This window comes from Carcharodon carcharias, chromosome 3 (assembly GCF_017639515.1).
Source record: "Carcharodon carcharias isolate sCarCar2 chromosome 3, sCarCar2.pri, whole genome shotgun sequence".
Classification (NCBI taxonomy): Eukaryota; Metazoa; Chordata; class Chondrichthyes; order Lamniformes; family Lamnidae; genus Carcharodon; species Carcharodon carcharias.
The window spans coordinates 35,627,126-35,653,717 of NC_054469.1; the positions used below are offsets into that span (position 1 = coordinate 35,627,126).

The window sequence follows — 26,592 nt, forward strand, 5'->3', positions numbered from 1 at the left end:
CTCTGTTCCTGCAGCCCTTTTAAAATTGCACTATTTGGATGTTATGAAGCAATTGCCCGAGCACGCTCACAGCCATACCAAGACACCTTAATGCATGAATATATCCCTCTTGCAAGCACCATGTAATGAAAATACACATTCAATTCATAACAAACATACTACTGGGGATTCCATTAAAAAAAGAACTCAACCTGATGAAGACAGTGTCATTCTAAACCTGGCTGTGAATCAATGCCAATGTATAAGTGCTTGGATAGGATATGGCACCTTGCAGCATTAGCTGCAAGCTTGTTCTGAGGCGAGATGAAGTTCAGATCTTATGACTAATAGATTGGCTGTCAGTCTGATAATTGAAACAATTAGCTCATCACACAGCCAATGCCTGACCCTCTTTACAAGTCACTAATGAATCAAGTTTGAGATTTGGAAAAACTTCTTTACCCAAAGAGTTTTAATATTGGGCAGGATTTTATGATCAACTCCCTGGATGGCCTTCCCGCCACCCTCCTGCCCACCCTCAACCTGACCACAATTTTACGGGGGGTGGGTGATGCCTAGGGCGGCCAATTATTTGCTACTTAAAGGCGGCTTCCTATCTGGCCTCAATTTTGAGGTTGGCCGGAGGAGTTCAGGGACAGGGGAGAAGCCTGGCAGGTCACCCCATCCTTTGACTGGAGGCAGGGGGCACCTTCCTCAAGGGCCCCATTTCTACATCAGGTGCCCCAACCCAGGTCTGTGGGTGTTCTCTTGCTTCCCTCAGCATCTTCATCAAGGCCCCCACCCCACCGAGTCTCACCCCCCTTCTCCCCGCCATCAAACCCCTGGCACTTACCTGGCCCTGGACTTCAGGACTTTGGATCTGGAGACTGCTTGTAGCCCCAGTCCTGGCCACTGCTAACATTGGTAGTGCTGGGACTACACAGCTGCCAACCAATCACCTGTGTTCCCTGTCAAATCTTTGGGGAGCAGAGCAGGCAACCACTACATCCGAAAAATCCTGTCCAATGTTGGACTCGTTACCACAAGAACAACAACAACCTTGTTTTCAAATCCCTCCATTGCCTCCCCCCTCCCTACATCTGTAATCACCTTCAGCCCCACAATCCTCTGAGATATCAGTGCTCCTCCAATTCTGGCATCTTGTGCATTCCCAATTTTAGTTGCTCCACTATGGGTAGCCCTGCCTTCAGTTGCCAAGGCCCAAAGCTCTGAAATACCCTCCTTACACCTCTCCACCTCTCTACCTCACTTTGCTCTTTTAAGACACTCCTTAAAACCTACCCCTTTGCCAAAGCTTTTGGTCATCTAATCTAATATCTCCTAATGTGGCTCAGTGTCATGCTAATACTAATAAAATACTAATACTGGTATATAATAATATAATACTAGTGTGGAGGGCCTTGGGACATTCCATTAAAAGCACTATTTAAATATAGGTTGTTGCTGTTAGCAGTTCACATGTAACACAATGAATGCAGTTCTTTTGCTTTTCTGTTTCACAGCTATCCCTCATCATGGCATTTTTGTTTAGCCAATCAAGTGACTGGTATGCCATGGGATCAATAATCATATTATGTAGAACCCATCTAACAAGATAGTTAGAACAGCAAAATCAGCAGATGGTAGACATAATAACGTCTTTGCTTTCCTTAAGCTAGGCTTTTGTCCAAAGTTTTATGATCCCAACAAATAAAGATGACAGTTAGCTCAAGGTACTGACTTGATCACCATCTGGTCCATTAACAATGATTGACACGTAGGCTGTAATATTGATAATATGATAGCCAGCATCCACTGTACCAAAACACACTGGGAGTTGAATCTCCATGTTACTGGGTACAATGCTTGAGGACTTACCATGTGCCCATGCACCAAAGGATCTCAAGTCCTCGTATGCTTTTTTCAAAATTGTTATTAATCATTCTTGGAATGTGGGTGCAGCTGGCAAGGCCAGCATTTATTGCCTATCCCTAGTTGCCACTGAGAAGGTGATGGTGGTCTGCCTTCTTCAGCAGCATGTGCTGAAGGTGTTCCCACAATTAATAATACTCAAAGTAAAAGTGGAAAGTTTAATCATATCTGGCTTCTATCAGGCTCAGGTGATGCCAGGAGCCTGTATCTGTCCAGTTCGCTGGGCTGGTTTGATCTGTCACTGGCTCTGAACGCCTCCCTGTCCACTGCATATTCCCCCATCAGTACTGTCTGTCAGCCTGCTCACTCCAACAGCTGTTACGTAGTGAGTTCCAGGATTTTGACCCAGTGACATCAAGGGAACAGTGATATACGTCCATTTCAGGAGGTTGTCCACACAGGATGATTTCAAGGTGATGGTGTTCGAAGAAGCCTTGGTAAGCTATTGCTTTTTAAAAATTCATTCCTGGGTAGTGGGCATCGCTGGCTAAGCCAGCATTTAGACCAAAAGATATAGGAGCAGAAATTAGGCCATTCGGCCCATCGAGTCTGCTCCGCCATTCAATCATGGCTGATAAGTTTCTCAACCCCATTTTCCCGCCTTCTCCCCGTAACCTTTGATCCCCTTACCAATCAAGAACTTATCTATCTCGGTCTTAAATACACTCAATGACCTGGCCTCCACAGCCTTCTGTGGCAATAAATTCCATAGATTCACCACTGTCTGGCTAAAGAAGTTTCTCCTCATCTCTGTTCTAAAAGGTCTTCCCTTTACTCTCAGGCTGTGCCCTCAGGTCCTAGTCTCTCCTACTAATGGAAACATCTTCCCCACGTCCACTCTATCCAGGCCTTTCAGTATTCTGTAAGTTTCAATCAGATTCCCCTTCATCCTTCTAAACTCCATCAAGTATAGACCCAGAGTCCTCAAACATTCCTCATATGTTAAGCCTTTCATTCCTGGGATCATTCTCGTGAACCACCTCTGGACCCTCTCCAGGGCCAGCACATCCTTCCTGAGATATGGGGCCCAAAATTGCTCACAATATTCTAAATGTAGTCTGACCAGAGCCTTATAAAGCCTCAGCAGCACATCCCTGCTTTTATAATCTAGTCCTCTCGAAACAAATGCCAACATTACATTTGCCTTCCTAACCACCGACTCAACCTGCAAGTTAACCTTAAGAGAATCTTGGACTAGGACTCCCAAGTCCCTTTGCACTCCAGATTTCTGAATTCTCTCTCCATTTAGAAAATAGTCTATGCATGACCTCACACTTCCCCACGTTGTATTCCATCTGCCACTTCTTTGCCCATACTCCTAACCTGTCCAAATCCTTCTGCAGCCTCCCCACCTCCTCAATACTACATGTCCCTCCACCTATCTTTGTATCATCTGCAAACTTAGCCAGGATGCCCTCAGTTCCTTCATCTAGATCATTAATGTATAAGTGAAAATTTGTGGTCCCAACACTGACCCCTGCGGAACTCCACTAGTCACCGGCTGCCATCCTGACAAGGACCCCCTTATCCCCACTCTCTGCCTCCTGCCAGATAGCCAATTTTCTATCCATGCTAGTAACTTGCCTCTAACACCATGGGCTCTTATCTTACTGAGCAGCCTGCTGTGCGGCACCTTGTCAAAGGCCTTCTGGAAATCCAAGTAGATAACATCCATTGGCTCTCCTTTGTCTAACCTACTCGTTACCCCCTCAAAGAATTCTAACAGATTTGTCAGGCATGACCTCCCCTTGATGAAACCATGCTGACTTTGCCCTATTTTACCATGTACTTCCAGGTATTCTGAAATCTCATCCTTAATAATGGACTCTAAAATCTTACCAACGACCGAGGTCAGGCTAATCGGCCTGTAATTTCCCGTCTTTTGCCTCACTCCCTTCTTAAACAGGGGGGTTACATTAGTGATTTTCCAGTCCTCTGGGACCCTCCCTGACTCCAGTGATTCCTGAAAGATCACCACTAATGCCTCCACTAGCTCTTCAGCTATCTCCTTCAGAACTTTGGACAATTTATTGTCCAAACCTAGTTGCCCTTGAAAAGGTGGTGGTGAGCTGCCTTCCTAAACTGCTGCAGTCCCTGTGGTGTAGGTACACCCACAGTGCTGTTAGGAAGGGAGTTCCACAATTTTGACCCAGCAACAATGAAGGAACAGTGGTATATTCCCAAGTCAGGATGGTGAGTGGCTTGGAGGGGAATTTCCAGGTGGTGGTGTTCCCATGTGTCTGCTGGCCTTGTCCTTCTAGATGGTAGTCATGGGTTACTATCTAAGAACACTTGGCGAGTTCCTGTTTTGCATCTTATAGATGGTGCACACTTCTGCCACTGTGCAGTGGTGGTGGAGGGAATGAATGTTTGTGGATGGGGTATCAATCAAGCGGGCTGCTTTGTCCTGAATGGTGTCGAGCTTCTTGAGTGTTATTGGAGCTGCACTCATTCAGGCAAGTGGACAGTATTCCAACACACTCCTGACTTGTGCCTTGTAGATGGTGGACAGGCTTTGGGGAGTCAGGAGGCGAGTTACTCACTGCAGGATTCCTAGCCTCTGACCTGTTCTTGTAGCCACAGTATTTATATGGCCAGTCCAGTTCAGTTCTGGTTAATGGTAATCCCAGGATGTTGATAGTAGGGGTTTCAGCGATGGTATGCCACTGGATGGTTAGATTCCCTCTTGTTGGAGATGGTCATTGCCTGGCACTTGTGTGGCATGAATGTTACTTGCCACTAGAGATTGACCTCCAAGAACCACAACCATCTCCCTTTGTGCTAGGTATGACTCCAACCAGTGGAGAGTTTTCCCCCTGATTCTCATTGACTCCAGTTTTGCTAGGGTTTCTTGATGCCACACTCTGTCAAATGCTGCCTTGGTGTTCAGGGCTGTCACGCTCACCTCACCTCGGGAGTTCAGCTTTTTTATCCATGTTTGAACCAAGGCTGTAATGAGATCAGAAGCTGTGGCCCTGGCAGAACCCAAACTAAGCATCAGCAAGCAGGTTATTGCTAAGCACGCGCTTGATAGCACTGTTGATGACCCCTTCCCTCACTTTACTGATGATTGAGAGTAGGCTGATAGGGTGGTAATTGGCTGCTTTTTGTGTACAGGAATACCTGGGCAATTTTCCACATTGCTGGGTAAATGTCAGTGTTGTAGCTATACTGGACTATCTGTGCATCCTGCAGCCACTTTATGCTGAACAAGTAAGATGCTCTGTCTGAAATTCTTGAACATTATTGCAGATGCACTCTTACAGACAAGCAGAGAGCATCCCATTGCACTTGCGGCTTGTAGGCAGTGGAGAAGCTGTGGCGAGTCAGGAGATGAGCCACACAATACATAGCCTCTGAGCTGCTCTCATAGCCACAGCATTTATACCCATCCCACAGCTGTGGCTGGTCCAGTCAAGTTTCTGACCAATGGTGACCCCCAACCCTCACCCCACACAGGATGTGAATGGTGGGGAACCTGATAATGAAAACACCATTGAATGTCAAGGAGAGGTGGCCAGACTCTCTCTTCTGGGAGACAGCCATTCCCCAGCACTTGCACAGCCTTACAAGTTAAGAGTCTACAACATATGCTTTTGGGAGGGTCAAGGGGATAAAGAGGGTGAATATTGCTGTTGTGTGACGCTCTTGCCCATCATTACCACAACTGAAACTCCAGTGTGGCGGCTGGAACCTCCATGCTTGGTATGACTAAAGGCAAATACCTCAGCAAAATTGAATGTCATAGAATCAAAGGATCATAGAATGTTACAGCACAGAAAGAGGCCATTTGGTCCATTGTGTCCATGCCAGCTCTTTGCAAGAGCAACTCACCTACTCCCAATCCCCTGTCTTTTCCCCATAGCCCTGCAAATTTTTCCTCCAGATAATTATTCAATTCTCTTTTGAATGCCTGATTAGATCTGCCTCCATCACATTCTCGGGTGGTACATTCTGCATCATGACCATTTGCTCCTTGGATACATCTCATCCAACCCTGGTGACTTATCAACCTTAAGTGCAGCCAGCCTCCAATACCACCTCTTCATCAATTTTTAGCCCATCTCAGTCACCTACTCTTTCACTGTGACTGGGGCAACAACTTCTTCAGATGCAAAGTACTCATGTAGGCTCCCAGCCATGCACCCTGCCTCCATGCATAAATCCCCTTTTTGGTCTCTAATCAGCCGCATTCCTCCTTCTTTTTCCACCGTTTTACTACTAATGATGATAAGTAGAGCATGGCAGGAAGGGACCGAGCATACAAATTTAAGAGTATGCAAGAAGATAAGGCCAGAGTTGGCAAAATTAGTAAAAAGACAGAACTAAAGGTTCTGTATCTGCGCATAGCATTCATAACCAAATGGATAAATTGATAGCTCACACAGAAATAGATATGTATGACCTGATAGCCATTATAGAGATGTGACTACAAGAATATTTAAGGGTATCTGGCATTTCAGAAGGAGAGGAAGCTGAAAAATGATGGTGGGATAGCTCTGTTAATTAAAGATGACATTAGTACAAGCATGAGAGATGACCTTAGTTCTAAAGTTCAAGATATAGAATCAGTTGGATAGAGATAAGAAATAGCAAAGGTACAAAGTCAGTTATGGGAGTAATTCATAGGTTCCTAACAGTAACTACACTGTAGCCCAGAGTACACAGTAAGAAATAATAGGGGCTTGTAAGAAAGGTACTGCAATAATCATGGGTGTTTTTAATCGACATCTAGAATGGATGAATCTGATTGGCAAATGTAGCCTGGAAGTTCACAGAGTTCACAGTGTTTCTGGGAGAATATCTTAGTACAGCAAATTCTACAGCCAACCAGAGAACAGGTTATTCTAGGCCTGGTAATGTGCAATAAGACAGGACTAATTAATGACCTTAGAGTGAAGGATCATGATTGATACCATGACTGAGTTCTGCATTCGATTTGAAGGTGAGAAGAGCGAGTCTAAGACTAGTATTTCAAACTTAAATAAAGATAATTAAAGGGTATGAAGGCAGCACTGGCTAAAATGAACTGGGACATTAGGTTAAAGGGTAGGACACTGGAGGTGCAGTGTCAGATATGTAAGGAGATATTTCATAACACTCAGCAAAGATTCATTCCGGTGAGAAAGAAAGACTTTAGGAGAAGGATACACCAGCCATGGCTAACCAAGGTAGTTGAAGGAATTACCAAACTGAAAGACAAAGGGTGGAATCATCCCAGATTTGCACTAATTGCGGTAGCAGGTGGGAAAATGGGCGTTTTACCTTCCCGCTGCAATACTGGTTTTTCACACCCTATCATCCCAATCCCGCCTCACTGATTATGCATTCTCATGAAACATGCCTTTTCAATGGCAGGTGGGCTCCAATTCATCGGTGGTGCTTCATCATACCAGGCACCATGTTTAAAGTGTAGCCACATATACAACATTCAGGGCTTCCAGCCCACAACTGCTGCAAAGAAGACAAGGCCCCGAAGCCCGCTGTGATGTCCTCTACCCCCCCTCTAGGGAAGACCAGCAAGCAAGGTCACTAATCCAGCATGGGAGGCAGTAGCAGCAGTGGTCAGCGCCAATGCCCTGCAAAAGAGGACAACCACCCACTGCCGCAACAGGATGCATGGTGCCATCCGTTCCGCCAGGGTAAGTCACACTTCTCATCACTCTCAATTCACACACTCACAAACCCATCACACATCCATAAGGATCTCACACCTCAAGGGACAACACCATTAATTCTCTCACACACCCTCACATCTTCTTCAGGCTCATACCATCTGGAGCAATTATCCTCATACCATCCATGTCTTCCATGAATGCACAAACATTCCATGCAGTGCCATGTGCCTTGCTTACACACTCTCCGTTTGTTTTCTTCCAGGAGAAGCTGGCTCACAACAGTACGGAGAGGCACCAGACCGGGGCTGGAGTGACCACATTAGGCCCCTCATTCACTTCCAGGAGTGCTGACTGTGAGGATGTGGACCATGCCTGTGGCGACGGTGAGGTCGGTGGCAAAGACCCTCGTGAGGATCCTGCACCAAATCATCCCTCTGTCAACGCAACTGTGAGTGCTCTCTCTCCTGCTTTTGACTCTGCTGATATTTCTTTTATTCATTCATGGGATGTGGGCTTTGCTGGCTGGGCCAGCATTTATTGACCATCCCTTGTTGCCCTTCAGAAGGAGGTGTTGAGCTGCCTTCTTGAACTACTGCAGTCCATGTGGTTTGGGTACACCCACAATGATGTTAGGAAGGGAGTTCCAGGACTTTGACCTAGCGACAGTGAAGGAACAGCGATATATTTCCAAGTTAGGCTGGTGAGTGGCTTGGAGGAGAACTTGCAGGTGATGATGCTCCCATCTATCTGCAGCCCTTGACCTTCTAGGTGGTAGTGGTCATGGGTTTAGAAGGTACCGTTGAAGGAGCCTAGGTGAATTCCTGCAATAGTTCTCTCCACTTTCGCTCATAGGGAGTTCTGGCAAGCGACCAACACCCTCAGCCAGCCAGTCCCTCTGCTCCATCCACATTCTCACCTCCAGTCAAGAGGACACCTCCTCCATTGAACAGCTGGAATTAAGCAGCCTTGAAGACCCATCTCAGCGCTTCTCACACCCTCCACTAGCGCAGAGACACACACCTCGGTGGGACCAAGATCTAGAGCAGGCTCAGGTTCACAATCTGGTGGTCACCGCACAGACACGTGCTTGCAGCAGGAGGAGGCAGGTTCAGCCGAGCTCCCCGCCACTTAGAGGACTGCTGGGGAACAGGCATCTGTGAGGTCCTTGTCAGATGACTGTGGATTTGACCTTGCAACTCACCCTGGAGAGTAAGCAGAAGGCACAGTTGGAAGCCCTCAACAGAGTGCCTCACTAGTTGAAGGAGTGCATCCACCTGCTCTCTGAAGAAGTGGTGCGCACGTGCACATATGGATGTCTCCATGGCAAAGATGGTGGACACCATGGAGACCCTGGTCCAGCAGAATGCGGACATGTGTGCAGACCTGTACTCCATCATGGTAGCCATGGGTGAGTTCCTGCTGTGGAAATGCAAGAGGGAAATGGGGCACCTCGACTTCCCCCCAGGTGCTCCTTCCCCTCAAGGTTCCCCACAGATCAGAAACTGAACTGGACTGGCCACATAAATACTGTGGCTACAAGAACAGGTCAGAGGCTAGGAATCCTGTGACGTGTAACTCACCTCTTGACTCCCCAGAGCCTGTCCACCATCTGCAAGGCACAAGTCAGGAATGCGATGGAATACCCCCCCACTTGCCTGGATGGGTGCAGCTCCCACAACACTCAAGAAGCTTGACACCGTCCAGGACAAAGCAGCACGATTGATTAGCATCACATCCACAAACATTCACTCCCTCCACCACCGACGCACATTAGCAGCAGTGTGTACCATCTACAAGATGCACTGCAGGAATTCACCAAGGCTACTTCGACAGCACCTTCCAAACCCATGATCACTACCATCTAGGACAAGGGCAGCAGACACATGGGAACACCACCACCTGAAAGTTCCCCTCCAAGTCACTTATCATCCTGACTTGGAGATATATCGCCGTTCCTTCACTGTCGCTGGGTCAAAATCCTGGAACTCCCTCCCCAACAGCACTCTGGGTGTACCTATGCCACATGGACTGTAATGGCTCAAGGAGGCAGCTCACTACCATCTTCTCAAGGGCAACTAGGGATGGGAAATAAATGCTGGCCAAGCCAGCGAAGCCCACATCCCATGAATGAATAAAAAAAAGCTGCAGCACAGAGGGATTTGGGGGTCCCTGTGCATGAATCACAAAAAGCTAACATTCACATTCAACAGGTAATAGGGAAGGCAAATGGAATGTTGGCCTTTATTTCAAAGGGAATGGAGTATGAAAGTAGGGAAGTCTTGCTAAAACTATACAAGGCACTAGTTAGACCACACCTAGAATACCGTGAACAGTTTTGGTCCCCTTATCTAAGGAAAGATATACATTGGAGGCAGTCCAGTGAAGGTTCATTAGGTTGATCCCAGGTATGGAGGGATTTTCTTATGAGGAGAGGTTGAGTCCACTGGGCCTATACTCATTGGAGTTTAGAAGAATGAAAGGCGACCTTATTGAAACATATAAGACTATTAGGGAACTTGACAGGGTAGATGCTATGAGGTTATTTCTCTTTGTGGGAGAATCTAGGAGCAGAGAGCATAATCTCAGAGTAAGGGGTCACCTACTTAAGACAGAGATGAGGAGGAATTTCTTCTCTCAGAGTGAATCTGTGGAATTCTTTACCGCAGAGGGTGGTAATAGAGATTGGGTCGTTAAGTATATTCAAGGCTAAGACAGACAGATTTTTAATCACTAAGAGAATCAAGGGTTATGGGGAAACAACAAGAAAGTGGAATTGAGGATTATCAGATCAGTCATGATCTCACTGAACAGCGGAGAAGAATTAATGGGCCAAATGGCCTACTTCTGATCCTACGTCTTATGGTCTTATGGATAAAGGGACCAAATGTATGGTAACTAAGTTTGCCAATGACACCAAGATGGGTTGGAGAGTAGGTTGTAAAGAGGACACAAAGAGTCTGGAAAGGGATATAGAAGACGTTGAGTGACTGGGCAAAAATTTGGCAAATGGGGTATAATGTGGAAAAATGTGAACATTTACACTTTGGCAGGACGATTAGAAAATGGAGACAGATTGCAGAGCTCATTGGTACAGAGGTATCTGAATGCCCTGGTACATGAATCACAAAAAGTTGGTACAGCAAGTGATTAGGGATGAAAATGGAATGCTGTCATTTATTGCAAGGAGAATGGAATATAAAAGTAAGGATGTTTTGTTCCAGTTGTAACCTGGACTAATTTGTACAGATTTAGTCTCCTTACTTAAGAAAGGATTTAATTGCATTAGAAGCAGTTCAAAGGTTCACTCGACTGATTCCTGGGATGAAAGGGTTATCTTATGAGGAAAGGTAGGACAGCTCGGGACTATATCCATTGGACTATAGAAGAATGAGAGGAGATCATACTGAAACATATGAGATTCTGAGGGGGCATGACAGGGTGGATGCCATGAGGATGTTTTCCCCTTGTGGGACATACTAGACTAGGGGACATATTTTTACAATTAAGGGTTTCCATTTAAGGCAGAATGAGGAGCATTTTTTTCTCTCAGAGGGTTGTTAGTCTGTGGAAGTAGGATTATTGAGTATTTTTAAGGCTGAGTTAGATAGATTCTTGATTAACAAGGGAATTAAAATTTATAGGGGGTAGACAGGAAAGTCAAGTTGATGCCACAATCAGATTAGCCATGATCTTATCAAATGGTGGAGCAGGCCCAAAGGACTTACTCTATATACCATTTTGGTGTAGATGGTCATGGTGGTGGATTTAGATGAGAAAAGATGGGGGAGGCTCGAGTGCAGCACAAACACCAGCCTGGACTGGTTAGGCCAAATGGCCTGTTTCTGTGCTGTATATCCAACGTAATTTTCTAAGACCCCCATTTATATTAACTGAAAGTAGTTCCATGATGGTCAGTTCTTAGGTATACATCAGCTTCAAGAACAATGTTTGCCTTTCAGTATGTGAGTACAGTCTATACAGATGTTGGCACATAAACAACATCCAAAGCAACACACTGCTATAGTATTGTCTGTCATCTTCTGTCAAGTTATTGAAAGTATTGCTCAATTACATAAATATGCCTCATTTATACCATAAGACTGACTGCTCCCTATCATTTTAATCCAAGCCAAACTACCTTTATATTTAAGTTTCTCCTGCCCCATCCTTTCTCACAAGGACCCGTGAGATCTATAAGTATCAGTTTGGGAGAGTAGCGAACAGTGCTAGAGAGAGAAAAATAAAATAACATCCAAAAAGACTACACAAAAGTTCTGGTTCATTTGACCTCACCACCTCTAGGTCTGTGTTCCTACTAAAAACAGCCACACATTGAGCCATACTGGCCTGCCACAGGCATGGATAGATATTTATAGAGCTGCATTAAATAATAATGAAGCTGGGATTTTATAGGAGCCACATCAGTACTTCAGGGATGACAATCAGTTAATACTGTGAACAGCACTAAAGTGAGACCTTGTAAAATATTCCATTTTCAGGATAGAATTTATTTCCTCTAACGATTGTAATTTATCGACAGTTGTTATATTTAGAGAACTCAATCCTGGTTCTAATTTCTTTTCACTCAAAATGGATTGCTAAATCTCAGAAGTGATTTCTTCAGTCTCAGTTCCATCAACTACAGGTCACTGTCCATTGGTCCAATGGCATCTTGATTAGGCCATCTCTTGAGCTTTGTTATGGCTTGTTAGTCCAATTCCAGAGATGCACTTGTGACCAAATGTGGCACAGGCGAATTTAAAGTTTATTGTTTGTTTCTTGGTTTCCAATAGGCCTTTCTCTTTTTTCATTTTTTTGATCTGCACCATGTTGTCTCAGAACGTATCTGGCCCACCAAACAACATTTTCTTTCTATTCATTCACGCAATGTGGGCTTTGCTGGCTGAGCCAGCATTTATCGCCCATCCCTAGTTGCCCTTGAGGAGTCACCATCTGACTGTAAATAGTAAGCTGCTCCCAGAATTCCAGATTTATTTCTCGGTTTCTTTCAACTGTTCTCCACAGGAACATCTGCCAACTTTCCACCATCAGAAGTCAATTATGCCTAGGCCATCTTAAGATGAGGCTTTATCAGAATAGTCTTGCTTTCTTGTCTTGGGGAGGTGGTGGTGTAGTGGTAATGTCACTGGACTAGTAATCTAGAGGCCCAGGCTAATGCTCTTGGGGGGCAATCCCACCATGGCAGCTGGTGGAATTTAAATTCAGTTAATATATCTGGAATTATAAAGCTAGTCTCAGTAATGATGACCATGAAATCATTGTCGCAGAAACTCACCTGGTTCACTGATGCCCATTAGGGAACGAAATCTACTATCCTTACCTGGCCTACATATGCCTTTGGACCCACAGCAATATGGCTAGCTCCTAACTGCCCTCTGAAATAGCCTACCAAGCCACCCAGTTGGACGCTACGAAGCCTACAAAAAGGAATGAAACCAGATAGATCACAGTAATCCTCAGTACCACCATCTGGGGGTTTTTGCCAAAATTGAGAGTTGCCTCACAGACAAGGCAAGCTACAGCCCGACATATTCATACTCACAAAATTAAACCTTCGAGACAATGTTCCAGATGCCATCATCACCACCCCTGGGACAGACCCACCAGAGATGGCAACACAGTGGCATATAGTTGGGAGGGATTTGCCCTGGGTGTTCTCAACATCAGCTCCAGACCCCATGAAGTCTCATGGCATCAGGTCAAACATGGGCAAGGAAATCTCCTGCTGATTACAATGTACCACTCTCCCTCAGCTGATGAATCAGCGCTCCTCCATGTTGAACACCACTTGGAGGAAGCACTGAGGGTGGAAAGGACATAGAATGTACTCTGGGTGGGAGACTTCAATGTCCATCACCAAGAGTGGCTTGGTAGCACCACTACTGACTGAGCTGGCCGAATCCTAAAGGACATAGCTGCTAGACTGGTTGTGCGGCAGATGGTGAGGGAACCAACCGATCGTCCTGTCACAAATGCATCTGTTCATGACAGCACTGGTAGAAGTGACCACTGCACAGTCCTTGTGGAGACCAAGTCCCACCTTCACATTGAGGATAGCCTCCGTTGTGTTTTGTGGCACCACCACCGTGCTACATGGGATAGATTTCGAACAGATCTATCAGCTCAAAACTGGATATCCATGAGTTGCTGTGGGTTATCGGCAGCAGCAACATTGAAACCACAATCTGTAACCTCATGGTCCAGCATATCCCCCACTCTACCATTACCATCAAACTGGGGGATCAACACTGGTTCAATGAAGAGTGCAGGAGGACATTCCAAGACCAGCACCAGGTGTACCTAAAAATGAGGAGTAAACCTGGTGATGCTATAACACTGGACTACATGCATGACAAACAGTGAAAGCAGAAAGTGGTAGTCAGAGCTAATCCCACAACCAATGGATCAGATCTAAGCTCTACAATCCTGTCACATCCAGTCGTGAATGGTGATGGACAGTTAAACAACTAACTGGAGGAGGATGCTCCACAAGTATCCCCATCCTCAATGATGGGGGAACTCAGCATATCTGTGCAAAAGATAAGGCATTTGCAACAGTCTTCAGCCAGAAATGCCAAGTGGATGATCCATCTCTGCCTCCTCCTGAGGTCGCAAGCATCTCAAATGCCATTCTTCAGCCAACTCGATTCACTCCAAATGATATCAAGAAACGGCTGAAGGCACTGGATACTGTAAACACTATGAACCCTGACAACATTCCAACAATAGTACTGAAGCCTTATGCTCCAGAACTAGCTGAGCCCTTAGCCAAGCTCTTCCAGTACAGGTATAGCACTGCCAACTTCACGGCACTGTGCAAAAATGCCAAGGTATGTCCTGTCAACAAAGAGCAGGACAAATCAACTCGCCAATTACCACCCCATCAGTCTGCTCTCAATCATCAGTGATGGAAGAAGTCGTCAACAGAAACAAGGTGCTCGCTGACCCCCAGTTTGGGTTCCTCTAGGACCTCAGCTCCTGAACTCATTACAGCCTTGGTTCAAACATGGACAGAAGAGCTGAACTCCAGAGGTAAGAGTGACTGCCCTTGACATCAGGGCCGCATCTGACTGAGTGTAGCATCAAGGAGCTCTAGCAAAACTGGAGTCAATGGGAATAAGGGGGAAAACTCTCCGCTGGTTGAAGTCATACCTAGCACGAAGGAAGATGGTTGCGATTGTTGGAGGTCAGTCATCTCAGCTCCAGGACATCACAGTAGGAGTTCCTCAGGGTAGTGTCCTAGGCCTAACTATCTTATCTGGACGATGTTCAGCACCATTCATGGTTCCTCAAATGCTGAAGAGGTTCATGCCCATGTGCAACAAGACCTGAACAACATTCAGGCTCGGGCTGAAAAGTGTCAAGTAACATTCGCGCTACACAAGTGCCAGGGAATGACCATCTCCAATGAGGGAGAATCTAACTATCAGCCCTTGACATCCAATGGCATTACCTTCACTGAATCCCCCATTATCAACATCCTGGGGGTTACCATGGACCAGCAACTGAACTGGAACAGCCATATAAATACTGTGGCTACAACAGCAAGTCAGAGGCTGAGAATTCCATGGAGAGTAACTTGCCTCTTGATTCCCAAAAGCCTGTCTGTCTACACTCGAGCAAGGTTCAAGTCAGGAGTGTGATGGAATATTCTGTATTTGCCTGGATTTGCAGCTCCAACACTCAAGAAGCTCAACACCATCTAGGAGAAGGAAGCATTCTTGATTGGCACCCCAACCACCACCTTCAACATTCACTTCCTCTACCACCAACGCACAGTGCCATCTACAAGACACACTGCAGCAGCTCACCAAGACTTATTCATCAGCACCTTCCAAACCAGCAACCTTTACCAACAAAAGGACAAGGGCAGCAGATGCATGGGAACACCATCACCTACAAGTACCCCTCCAAACCACACACAATCCTGACTTGGAACTAGATTGCCGCTCCTTCATTGGCACTGGGTCAAAATCCTGGAACTGCCTTCCTAACAGCACTGTAGGTGTACCTACACTGCACGGACTGCAATGGTTCAATGCAGCAGTCAACCGCCACCTTCTCAAGGACAATTAGGGATGGGCAATAAAAAATGCTGGCCTAGCCAGTGACACCCACGTCCCATTAAAGTATAATAAAAATGTCAGTGCCCTGCAGACCTCAAGTGTTTGGACTCTCATCTTGCTAAATGATATTTGTGCACTGTGAAGATGGAAGGTTTCAAGGTCTTTAATGTGGTGGCTGTAGACTAAGATAAAGTGGCAACAGAATTACTGCCTTACGCATGCTAAGATTGGCCGTGATTTTCAGTCCATGTCTCTTATGTTTTCCCAGATAGACTAAAGCTGAACAGACCTTTGTCATGTCGATTAACAAATTTTTTTTTAAAAAAGATGTTTGTCTTCACCAAGCTGAAGGATATCAGTACTGAGAAATGGCCTCTTTCCCATTTCCAGCACATTGGAGATGAACTTGGGCCACATTGTACTTGCTGCGTGATATGAGTTTCAGATGGCAGCTGTTGTTTTCTTGTGGCAATTTAAATACTGACGTGTCTAGGAAATTAAGGCTCTCCTGGTGTGTTGTGGCTTTAAGTTTAATGAAGGGGTGATGATTATTGAGGATACTGATGAATTCTTTTAATTCTGCTTCTGTGTGAGTGCAAATTCCCCATACATCACCGCAAATGCAGAAGGTAATGTTACTACATGACTGCACCACCTAACAAAGGACTTTGTGAGAATGAAAGAGGAATCACTGAAAACCTAAAAGCAGCTCCAGAAAATCAAAACGTAGCCCTTGAGAAAATCTCAAAAGACCTCGAAAAGAAAAGTATTTTGACATCTGCTGCACTTCAAAATGATTCACTACATGTCTTGAAATTTTTCTGAGAGGTGCAATTGGGTGCAACTTAAATGCAAGTCCTTCTTTTTGGGCAGAGTTCTTCCCCCCCCAGGGCGGGGTCGCACAGAGGCTCGCCTCTGATTGGGGCCCCAAATTAAGGCCCGCCCAGCGTAACGTCTGCAAGGAAGCGCTATGCACTCCCTGTGCAGGCAGGGGGGGGGGGAATTCCCTGAACATAGAGTGCGCTCTTTCGCCCACGCGCACGAAAGAGCGCACACATCTCCTTGAGGCTAAGTGCTGCCTCAGAGAGATCGGCTCCACAATAAAAAATCTGAAAAATAGACAACAAAACTTTCCCTGACATATCCCCTCATGTGCCACTATCACATGAATTGAGACATGTCCGTCACTTTTAAATACACTTTAATTACATTTTTTAAAACCTACATGAAACCACATCCCACCCGTGATTCCTTTTTCATGCATTTTCCAATGCCCGCCAGAGCTCCCGGCCTGCCCGCCAACCTTAAGGTTGGACGGGCAGGTCCATTAATTAGTTTAACGACTTTGACAATGGCCTCAATTGGCCATTGACAGGTCGGTGGGCCCACAGCTGATTCTGCTGAGGCTCACCTATCTGAAAATTGAAATGGGGCGCGGTGACATTGGGAGTTCCGCCCAACATCATCCCGCGTCATTTTATGCGTCGGTGAGCAGGCCCCTTGCCCTGCTCGCCAACTGGGAAATCTTGGCCTTTGACTTTTTCATTTTAAACTTGCATTCTCTGGTATTCACCATTGTGAACAACTTGCCTGAACAAACCCTAATAGTCCCCTTTTATGACCTCAAATCTTCAATTAATTGCTGATCATGAGGAGCCATTACTGCTTTGGAGAAAACAGCATTCTTGACTCCTCAGCTAAAGCACTGGCTTTGCTTGTCAGTACATTCAGATGTTAACTGAAAATCTAAAGACCTTGTGATCTCAATTTATTACCAAAATGCCTTTGCTGATTCTGTCCAAGTCCAATTGGACACTCATTCCTTACAGATGGCTTGACCTTCTTCACGTTAGGCTTATTGGCTTTCCCGTGCTAACAGATCTGTGATTGGTCCGGCGGAATTTGTATTTTGCCAGCTACTCAGCTCATAAATGGGCCAATTCTACATGACAAGGAACATTTAAACTGTGTGACCATAAACTATTATTTAGTGGAACAGCCTGATTGCACACTCTACTTTGAACGCTGAAAAATTCTGAAGCCAATTCAAATTTCATTCTTTTCTGTCGTATAACAAAGAGCCTCCATTTATATTTCACTACCTCAGGGCAGCCCAAAGTGCTTCACAGCCAATGAAGCACTTTTGAAGTGTAGCCGCAGTTGCAATGTTGGAAATTTCAAATATTTCAATAACTTTATGCTTCACATGATGCAACCTTAGTGACAATGAGGCACAGCCCCTGAAACATAACAGGTTCTCGATAGAAAAAGATCTTTTCCAAAAGGTAAGCGTTCTATTTAATGAGTACCTCTGAGGGACAGCTCCTGTAGGATAGCCCAGAGGCGCTGAAGATCGGTGGGTGAAACTTCGTATTTGTATACGTCTATCACCGTGACCAGCTGACACCTCCCGAAAATTCCATCTGCAAAACAAGAGGAAGATTCCTGAATAATTGCTCAGAAGTCTGAAAATTTCTCACTGCAAAATATACGTAAAAAAGGTGGCCAGGCTGGGGGAGGTGGGGTGGTGGGGGGGGAAGTGGTCAGGAGGGCAGGAGGGTGGAACTGAACACATTCACTCCACTAAACAAATGAGAGAACTTTTAGATTTAAAGTGATATATCTTTCCTGTGCTTTCCTGTGCTGGGCTACAGAGCACAGTGATGAAAAAGTTTCATGGCGACATTGCTATGCTATGCTATGTTCGTATTCAAAATCAAACACGGCCAGAATCATAGAATGATTACAGCACAGAAGGCAGCCATTTGGCCCATTCTGTCCGTGCCAGCCCTCTGGAAGAACTCTCCTAGTATCGTACGCCGCCTTTTCCCCATGGCCCTGCAACTTTTTTCACATCAGATGATTATCCAATTCTCATTGGAAGGCTCAGTTGAACCTGCCTCCACCACGCTCTCAGGCACAGCATCGCAAATATTAACCAGATACTATATGAAAAAGATTTTCCTCATGTTACTGGAGCTTCTTTTGCCAATCACCTTAAATTTGTTTCCTTTGGTTCTCAATCCTTCGACCAACAGGAGTGGTTTCTCCCTACATATTCTGTCCAGACCCCTCATGATTCTGAAGACCTCTATTAAATCTCCTCTGAATCTTCTCTTCTCCAAGGAGCTAAACATGAATCATTTAAATTTGAAAATATAATGAGTGGCACTAGGAGATGATCAATATACTAGTCACAAAGGGAATTACAACTTATTCGTAACTGTCATTTTCATGAGCTATGAGCCGAAGGCAATTCTGGAACATTAATTGTCTCTCTGTTTCTCCTCTTTGTTTCTAAAGCAATAAAAACAAATACTGCGGACGCTAGAAATCAGAAATAAAAGCAGAAAATGTTGGAACACTCAGCAGGTCAGGCAGCCTCTGTAGTGAAGCCAAGTTAGCATATCAGGTTGATGATCTTTTGTCAAATTGGTTTAGTACAATGTTTATGTCAATACATGCTCAAATGTTGCATGCATGATTGAGAAATATAATAAATGCAGCCTGTAGAAAAGCAGAAATACTGCTACTAGATGTGTGCAGAAGATTGAAGTGTGAATACATAGTGTCAACAAATGCTGGGCAAAAGAAATAGCCTTGCATTCAGATAATGTACTTCATGATCTCTTAATACCCCAAAGTACTTTTGAACCCAAGTACTTTTGAAGTGTCGTTGCTATTGTAATCTAGGAAATGCGGTAGTCTGAGGTAAAACAGCAACGCGACAGTGACAATATCACCTGTTTTCGTGATTTTGGTTAAGGGATAAATATTGGCTAGAGGACCACCAATGATGGGAGAGCTACCGCAAGCAATACAACAGATGAAAAACAGATAAAAAAACCTGCAACCCCGATCATGTTCCAGCTGAAATCTTCAATGTTGTGGGGTTTTTGCTCAAATCAAGACTTAATGCACTCATCCTATGGATTTGGGTGGAAAAAGAACTACCCCCCATCTAACTTCAGGAATGTAACAATTGTAACTACCTTCAAGAATTGAGATAAATCATGCTGTGGAAACTATTGATATACTTCCCTCTTGTCCATAGCAGGGAAATCCTGACTTGCATTCTCCTGAATCACCTACTTCCTGTGGCTATAATGAAATCGTCCCAGAGAGACAGTGTGGCTTTAGACTGAGGAACCTCTGAGACGATATTTGTTACCAGACAAACCCAAGAAAAATGTCGAGAACAACTCTTCAATGATTTCATCGACCTGACCAAAACATTTGACTCAGTAAATTGCGAGGCTCAGTGGACAATGCTCCAAAGATTTGGATGTCCGAGAAATTTCATCAGAATCCTGTAATTGCTTCATGATGATATGACTACAACTGTCTTGAGTGGGAGATCTGAAAGAGGTGCCTTCAAAATCCGGACCAGAATCAGCAAGGCTGTGCGATAGCCCTCATTCTGCTCACAATCCACCTGACAGTAGATACTCATATCATTAATGATGAACTCTCCTCTGGTATCAATATTAAACTCTTTAATGGTAGCATAATGGTAATATCATTGGACTAGTAACCCAGAGGCCTAGGCTAATGCTGTGGGGATATGGGTTCAACCCACCATGGCAGCTGGTGGTATTTAAGTTCAGTTAATAAAATATGGAATTGAAAACTAGTCTCAGCCGAAAGTATCATTGGTTGTTGTAAAAACCCATCTGGTTCACTAATTTCCCTTACAAAAGGGAATCTGACATCCTTACCTGGTGTTACAGGCTGGGGAAAGAGGCAAACTGAATTGCTTTGCCTTTCTGTCTGTAAGCAGAAGTGTTTTAATTTTTGAAATAGGCTGTGGTGTGTTTCCCAAAACCCTCTGTTTGTGAAGTCAATTTTAAAGTGACTTTAGGGTTAAATCAGAAGTATTGTTCATTCAAACATGCCTTCCAAACCCAAGTAGAAGGGCAAGGGCAGCAGATAGATGGAAATACTATCACCTGGAAGTTCCCCTCCAAGCCGCTCACCATCCTGATTTGGAAATATGTCACCGTTCCTTCACTGTCGCTGGGTCAAAATCCTGGAACTCTCTCCCTAACAGCACTGTGGGTATACCTACACCACATGGACTGCAGCGGTTCAAGAAGGCAGCTCACCACCAGCTTCTCAAGGGCAATTAGACATGGGCAATAAATTCTGACTCTCACATCCCATGAATGAATAAAATATTCAAACCTAGGGGATTGTTGTCACAACTACATACTCACATACAAAAGCACACAAGGAGGAGATAGGAAAAAAAAGTTTCCCAACTAGAAATAATTTAAAACATGAAAAAACAAAGATATAGATAGTAATTCACATGCATGTCAGAGTCCAGAATGTCACAGTCCAGTCACGTCAGAGTTAAAGCTCAAGTGGGCTCAGCTGGCTGAAAGCAGGAGTTGCCAAATTCCTTCAAATTTGGTGATGACGCAGCAAGATGAGGTTGTTATCCAGAGACTTGGTCCGCTCTACAGGTAATGGCAGGAATCTTCCAGAGAACAGGGTTTTGAGAAGGTTTGGACATGAGGCAGGTTTAGTTGTCAACCTGGAGTCCTGCTTTGGTGTTGACAGGCTGGATGTTAACAGCAGACTGTCCTGGGAGTCCAGGAATGTAACATTAAAACTTTCCAAAGGCCAAAGGAGCTTAAGTCCATAGAACCATAGAAAAGTTACAGCACAGAAGGAGGCCATTTGGCCCATCTTGTCCATGCCAGCCCGAGGACACCCAGGTGCCCTTTCTAATCCCTCTTTCCTGCACCCGACCCATAGCCCTGCAGCTTACAGCACTTTAGGTGCAGATCCAGGTACTTCTTAAAAGAGTTTTAAGTTTCTGCCTCTACCACCAACTTGGGCAGCGAATTCTAGACACCCACTACCCTCTGCGTAAAAAAGTGCTTCCTCATGTCCCCCGTACACCTTCTGCCACTCATCTTGAATCTTTGTCTCCTGGTTCTAGAATTCTCCGTCAAGGGAAACAATTTTATCTTGTCCACTCTATCTATTCCCCTCATAATTTTGTACACCTCAATCAAGTCACCTCTCAGCCATGGTCATGTGGTGTTGTCCACTGATGAGTCAGTTTCAGGTTAACAATCAGTTTCTACGGTCAAAATCTATTGTTCACCTTTGGATATATGCGGCTATTAATGCCTCCACAGGTATAACAAGTTTTGATGGCTCACTCTTTGTTATATGTCCAGCCTGGGGAGACAGACCATCTGCCGCTCCCTTGTTTCATTGATTGTAATGGGTCCACATAATGATTCTACAAGGATGAGGGTTAAGCCTTTGTGTTGTAATTATTGTTGGAAGTTTCCAGAACTGTAGCTAACTTGAAAATCATGTGACCTGTAGCATCCATATTTTTCGGTTCAGTAAAGCCCATTTTTAAATATGCAGAAAGTAAGGTTTAATTTACACAGTTTATGATCTCTTTCATGTCTTATGAACATGACACAGGTCTGGCCTACATATAACTTCTAACTGCCCTCTGAAATGGCCTAGCAAGCCACTCAGTTTAAGGGCAGTGAGGGATGGGCATCAAATGCTGCCCCTGCCATTGATGCCCACACCCCTTAAAAAAATAGAAAAGAACCTCAGTCACTTCCATGCTAAAACTAAACTGTCCACCACAGACGCTACATAATTTACAGTTTGTGGATGACTGCAGTGTCATCGCCCATTCTGCACCAGATTTGTAAGCCATTCTTGATCTCTTCAACTTTACATACAAGAAACTCAGCTTGTCCTTGAATGCTGCCAAGACAAAATTTCTATGTCTGGTCAACCAAATATTCCACTTCCCATTCATGTTGAAGGAGAGACTCTGGGAGATATTGAGCGCCTCCAATGCCTTGGCAGCCACTGCTCTCAATAGGACGCCACTGAAGAGGAGATCCAACACTGGATCAGCTGCCAACTCAACTTTCTACAAATAAGGCAGTGAGTATTTGACAACAAATACCTCCATAAGTCAACAAAAGCCCTAGCGTACAGAACAGTTGTCGTCGCCACAATCCTGTACGGTAGTGAGACTTGAACTGTGCATCGGCGGCACATAAGGGCACTAGAGAAATTCCATCAGCCGTGCCTCTGCAACAGCCGTCCTGATTCAATGGAAGGACCGTCAAACAAACGCTTGTGTCCTTCTTCAAGCCAGCTCCACAAACATTGAGGCAAAATTCCTGCAAAATCAACTTCAATGGACTGGACACTATGTTCAGATGCCAAAACGCGCCTCTCCTGCCAGCTCCTGGTTTCTCAACTCTCAAATGGCCATTGATCCAGGGAGGGACAAGGATAATGTTCAAAGACACTGTGAAGCTCTCCTTAAAGCACAATGGCATTGGTATTCATGACTGGGAGGAACTTGCTACCTACTTGTTATAGAGTAGATTTCCCAGGCAACTTTTCTTGGTGGAAACACTGAACATTATTTACAAGACAGCAGCAGCAGCTACATGTGTGCATCTAACTGGTTCCTGGGATCATCCATGTAACACTTGGTCTCGCATGTGAGACAAAACTGGATCACGATTTATCCATATAATATAAAAACAAAAAAACTGCGGATGCTGGAAATCCAAAACAAAAACAGAATTACCTGGAAAAACTCAGCAGGTCTGGCAGCATCGGCGAAGAAGAAAAGAGTTGACGTTTCGAGTCCTCATGACCCTTCAACAGAACTAGGTGAATCCAAGGAAGGGGTGAAATTCCAGGTAATTCTGTTTTTGTTCACGATTTATCCAGTTTCTTATCTGCCTGGCAGAGGCTGGTGAGGAATCCAAGAAATTCATCACTAATATTAGCTTTTGGGGAATTGGGACATGGTCCTTATTCTCTTACAAAGGAAGGCGACTTAAGGCATCAGCATTAGCTATATGAATCCCTGGTCTATGCACAAAGGTCTATTCATACACCACTGAAATTAGGACCCATCTTTGAATTTGTGCAGAAGCTACGGGAGGAGCAGCCTTTCCCTCTCTAAACAGGCCCAAAAGTGGTTTGTGGTCTGATAGTATCGTGAAGTGTCACCCATGCACGTATTCGTGGAATTTAATTACACCAAAAATAATCGACAGACCTTCCTTTTCGATCTGAGAATATCCTTTCTTAGCTGTGGTAAGTGTCATAGCCAATTGGCCTCTCTGTACTGTCGCCCATCTTGTAAGATAGTACCATTCCCATTCCATAAAGGGACACATCGCAAGTTAGCACCAATTCTTTTGTCAGGTCGAAGTGCACTAGCAAATTTGAAGAGTGCAAGAGCTGTTTTACTTTCATGAAGGCTTCTTCTTGGGGTGACTTCCAAACCCAATGCTGGTTTTCCTTTAGCAGTGAATTGAATATAGAGGGGCTAGAACCGTTGATAAATTTGGTAGAGCTCATCCATAATAGTTTAACATTCCTAAAAATGATTTAAGTTCAGAGATGTTCTTAGGTGCAGGTGCCTCTCTGATTGTTTTAACCTTCTCTTCAATAGGGTGTAACCCTTGGGCATCTAGCTGGTGGCCGAAATTAATGACTTCACTTGCCTAAAAAGCGCATTTTTCCTTCTTTAGGCACACTCCTGCTTCTAAAATAATTTCAGGGCTTTCTCTAGATTAACCAAGTGTTCCATTTCCATGAATCCAGTTTTTAGTACATCATTCAGGTAGACCACAACTTGAGGTAGTCCTTGTAGCGATCTCTCGATGGTCCTCTGAAAATTGGCACAGGCCAAAGAAACACCAAAGGGCAGGCGTGTGTATTGGTACAACCTTTTGTGGGTGTTTATGGTCGCAAGTGCTCGAGAAGCATTGCCCAGTTCCAGTTGCTGATACACGTGACCCATGTCAAGCTTTGTATACGTTGTCCCTCCTACTAGTTTGGCGTAAAGGTTAGGAATGGGGTACCTGTCCAGTTTGGCTGCTTTGTTGACCGTTAGTTATAGTCCCCACAGATCCAATGGTCTGATCCGGTTTTAGGCAGGGACTATGGGTGCTACCCACTTTGAGAACTGAACCAGTTTTATGACACGCAGCCTCTCTAGCTGGTCCAACTCAGGGTCAACCTTCTCTCTCAGGGCATATGGCACCAGTCTTGCTTTAAAGAAGCCAGGAGTTGCTTCTGAGTCCACGTAAATCTTGGCCTGTAGGCCTTTGATTTTCCCCAGTTCATCCTTGAAGACGGTGTCATTTTTTTTTAGCAGTTCTATCAGTCCTCCTGCTCGCAACCTGAAACTGAAACTGAACCAGGACTTGTTTAATTTAATCTCTTTCAACCAATCACTTCCTAGAAGGCTTGGTCCTTCACCTTCTACCACCATCACTGGTAGTTGTGCTGTCTGGTGTCTATAATAAACAGCTACTCTGGTGACACCTTTTACCTGGGTTTCTTCGCCTGTATACACTTTCAACTTGGCAGAGGTTTGTTCCAAATTTAATTGTTGAACACCTTTATTTAAATATCTGAAAGTGTGTTCACCCTACTACAGTGGTAGAAGTGCCAGTATCTACTTCCATTTTTAAGGGTTTATCATTCAATTGCAATGTGACATTAATTGGCTCTGTCTACCCAACTTTCATGTTAAATAAGGAGTAAATGTCAGAATTGGTTGTTCCTGGCTCTTCCACATTATATATTTCAGTGGACTTCATTTGTTGCCTGGGGAAGCCTGTTTTAATTTCGCTTTGCAATGTTTCAATATGTGCCCATTTTTGTGACAAAAATAACACTCCCCCCTTTTTAAATTGCCAATCGTTAGGAGTATGATTGTTTCCACGTCGATAAAAATTAGTTTTCAAAATTGCTGCTAAGCTGTTTCCTCTAAATATCTGTTAGCGGCGGCTATTCCCCATTTTGCGGCGGAGCCCTGGCTTTTCGCGCCACTTTCGGCTGACCATTCCCGCCCAACTAGGAAAGCGAGGCCATCTTGAACACCTTGAATCAATAGTGCTTTCCATCACAAGCGCTATTTCTAACCCTTTCTTTAAATCAAGATCCATTGCAGCCAGCAATCTTCACTGAATAGCATCCTCTGGCACGCCACAGACCAAAAGATCCCTGAGCATGTCACTCAGGGTTTCACCAAAATCACAATACTGCGTTAGTTCTTTTAATTTCACCACGTACGTAGCAATGGTCTGCCCCTGGAGCTCTATTCCGTGAAAAGAACATGAATCTCTGCATTGTGACTGAGGGCTTGGGCTGGAAATGTCCCTTAATGAGGTCTACTAATTCACTAAAGGTCTTCAAATCGGGGCACTGGGGGCCATCAAGTTTCAAATTAAAACTGTAGGTCTTTCTCCCACAAATACTCAGGAGAATCGCTATCCACTTTTCCTCCCCATAACTTTGTTGGCTTTAATGGAGAACGCAAGATGTTCTATATATTAAGACCAGTCATCAATAAGGCGAACGCACATGGGATACAGGGTAATTTGATAAGGTGGATTCAAAATTGGCTTAGTTGTAGGAGACAGAGGGTACTGACAGGATGCTTTAGTGACTGGAAGTCGGTGTCCGGTGGCGTACTATTATTCGTCATTTATATAAGTGACATAGATGAATATGTGGGGGGTATAATTAGTAAGTTTGCGGATGACAGAAAGATTGGCCGGGTGGTTATCAGTGAGGTTGAGTGTTTTGGGCTACAGGAAGATATAGACAGGATGGTCAAATGGGCAGATAAGTGGCAGATAAGAATTTAACCATGAAAAGTGTGAGGTGATACATTTAAGAAGTAATTTGACAAGAAAGTATTCAATGAATGGCATGACACTAGGAAGTTCTGAGGAACAAAGGGAACTTGGCGTGTGTGTCCATAGATCTCTGAAGGTGGAGGGGCATGTTAGTGGGGTGCTGAAAAAGACATACGGGACACTTGCCTTTATCAATCGAGGCATAGATTACAAAAGTAGGGAGGTCATGTTGGAGTTGTATAGAACCTTGGTGAGGCCACAGCTGGAGTACTGTGTGCAGTTCTGGTCACCACATTCTAG

The 26,592-nt window shown here is 44.7% G+C and overlaps 1 protein-coding gene across 1 annotated transcript in view; it reads right to left on the reverse strand.

Annotated features, from left to right (window-relative positions):
- Window positions 1-18,450, reverse strand: part of ptprn2 (protein tyrosine phosphatase receptor type N2) — a 749,959-nt gene extending 731,509 nt beyond the window's left edge. Inside the window, exons 1-2 of the mRNA XM_041183926.1 lie at window positions 18,435-18,450; window positions 17,926-18,039 (exon numbers count right to left, since the gene is read on the reverse strand). Of these exons, the coding sequence (XP_041039860.1) occupies window positions 17,926-18,039; window positions 18,435-18,450 (130 nt within the window). The remainder of the gene's footprint in view (window positions 1-17,925; window positions 18,040-18,434) is intronic.
- Window positions 18,451-26,592: the final 8,142 nt, after the last annotated feature.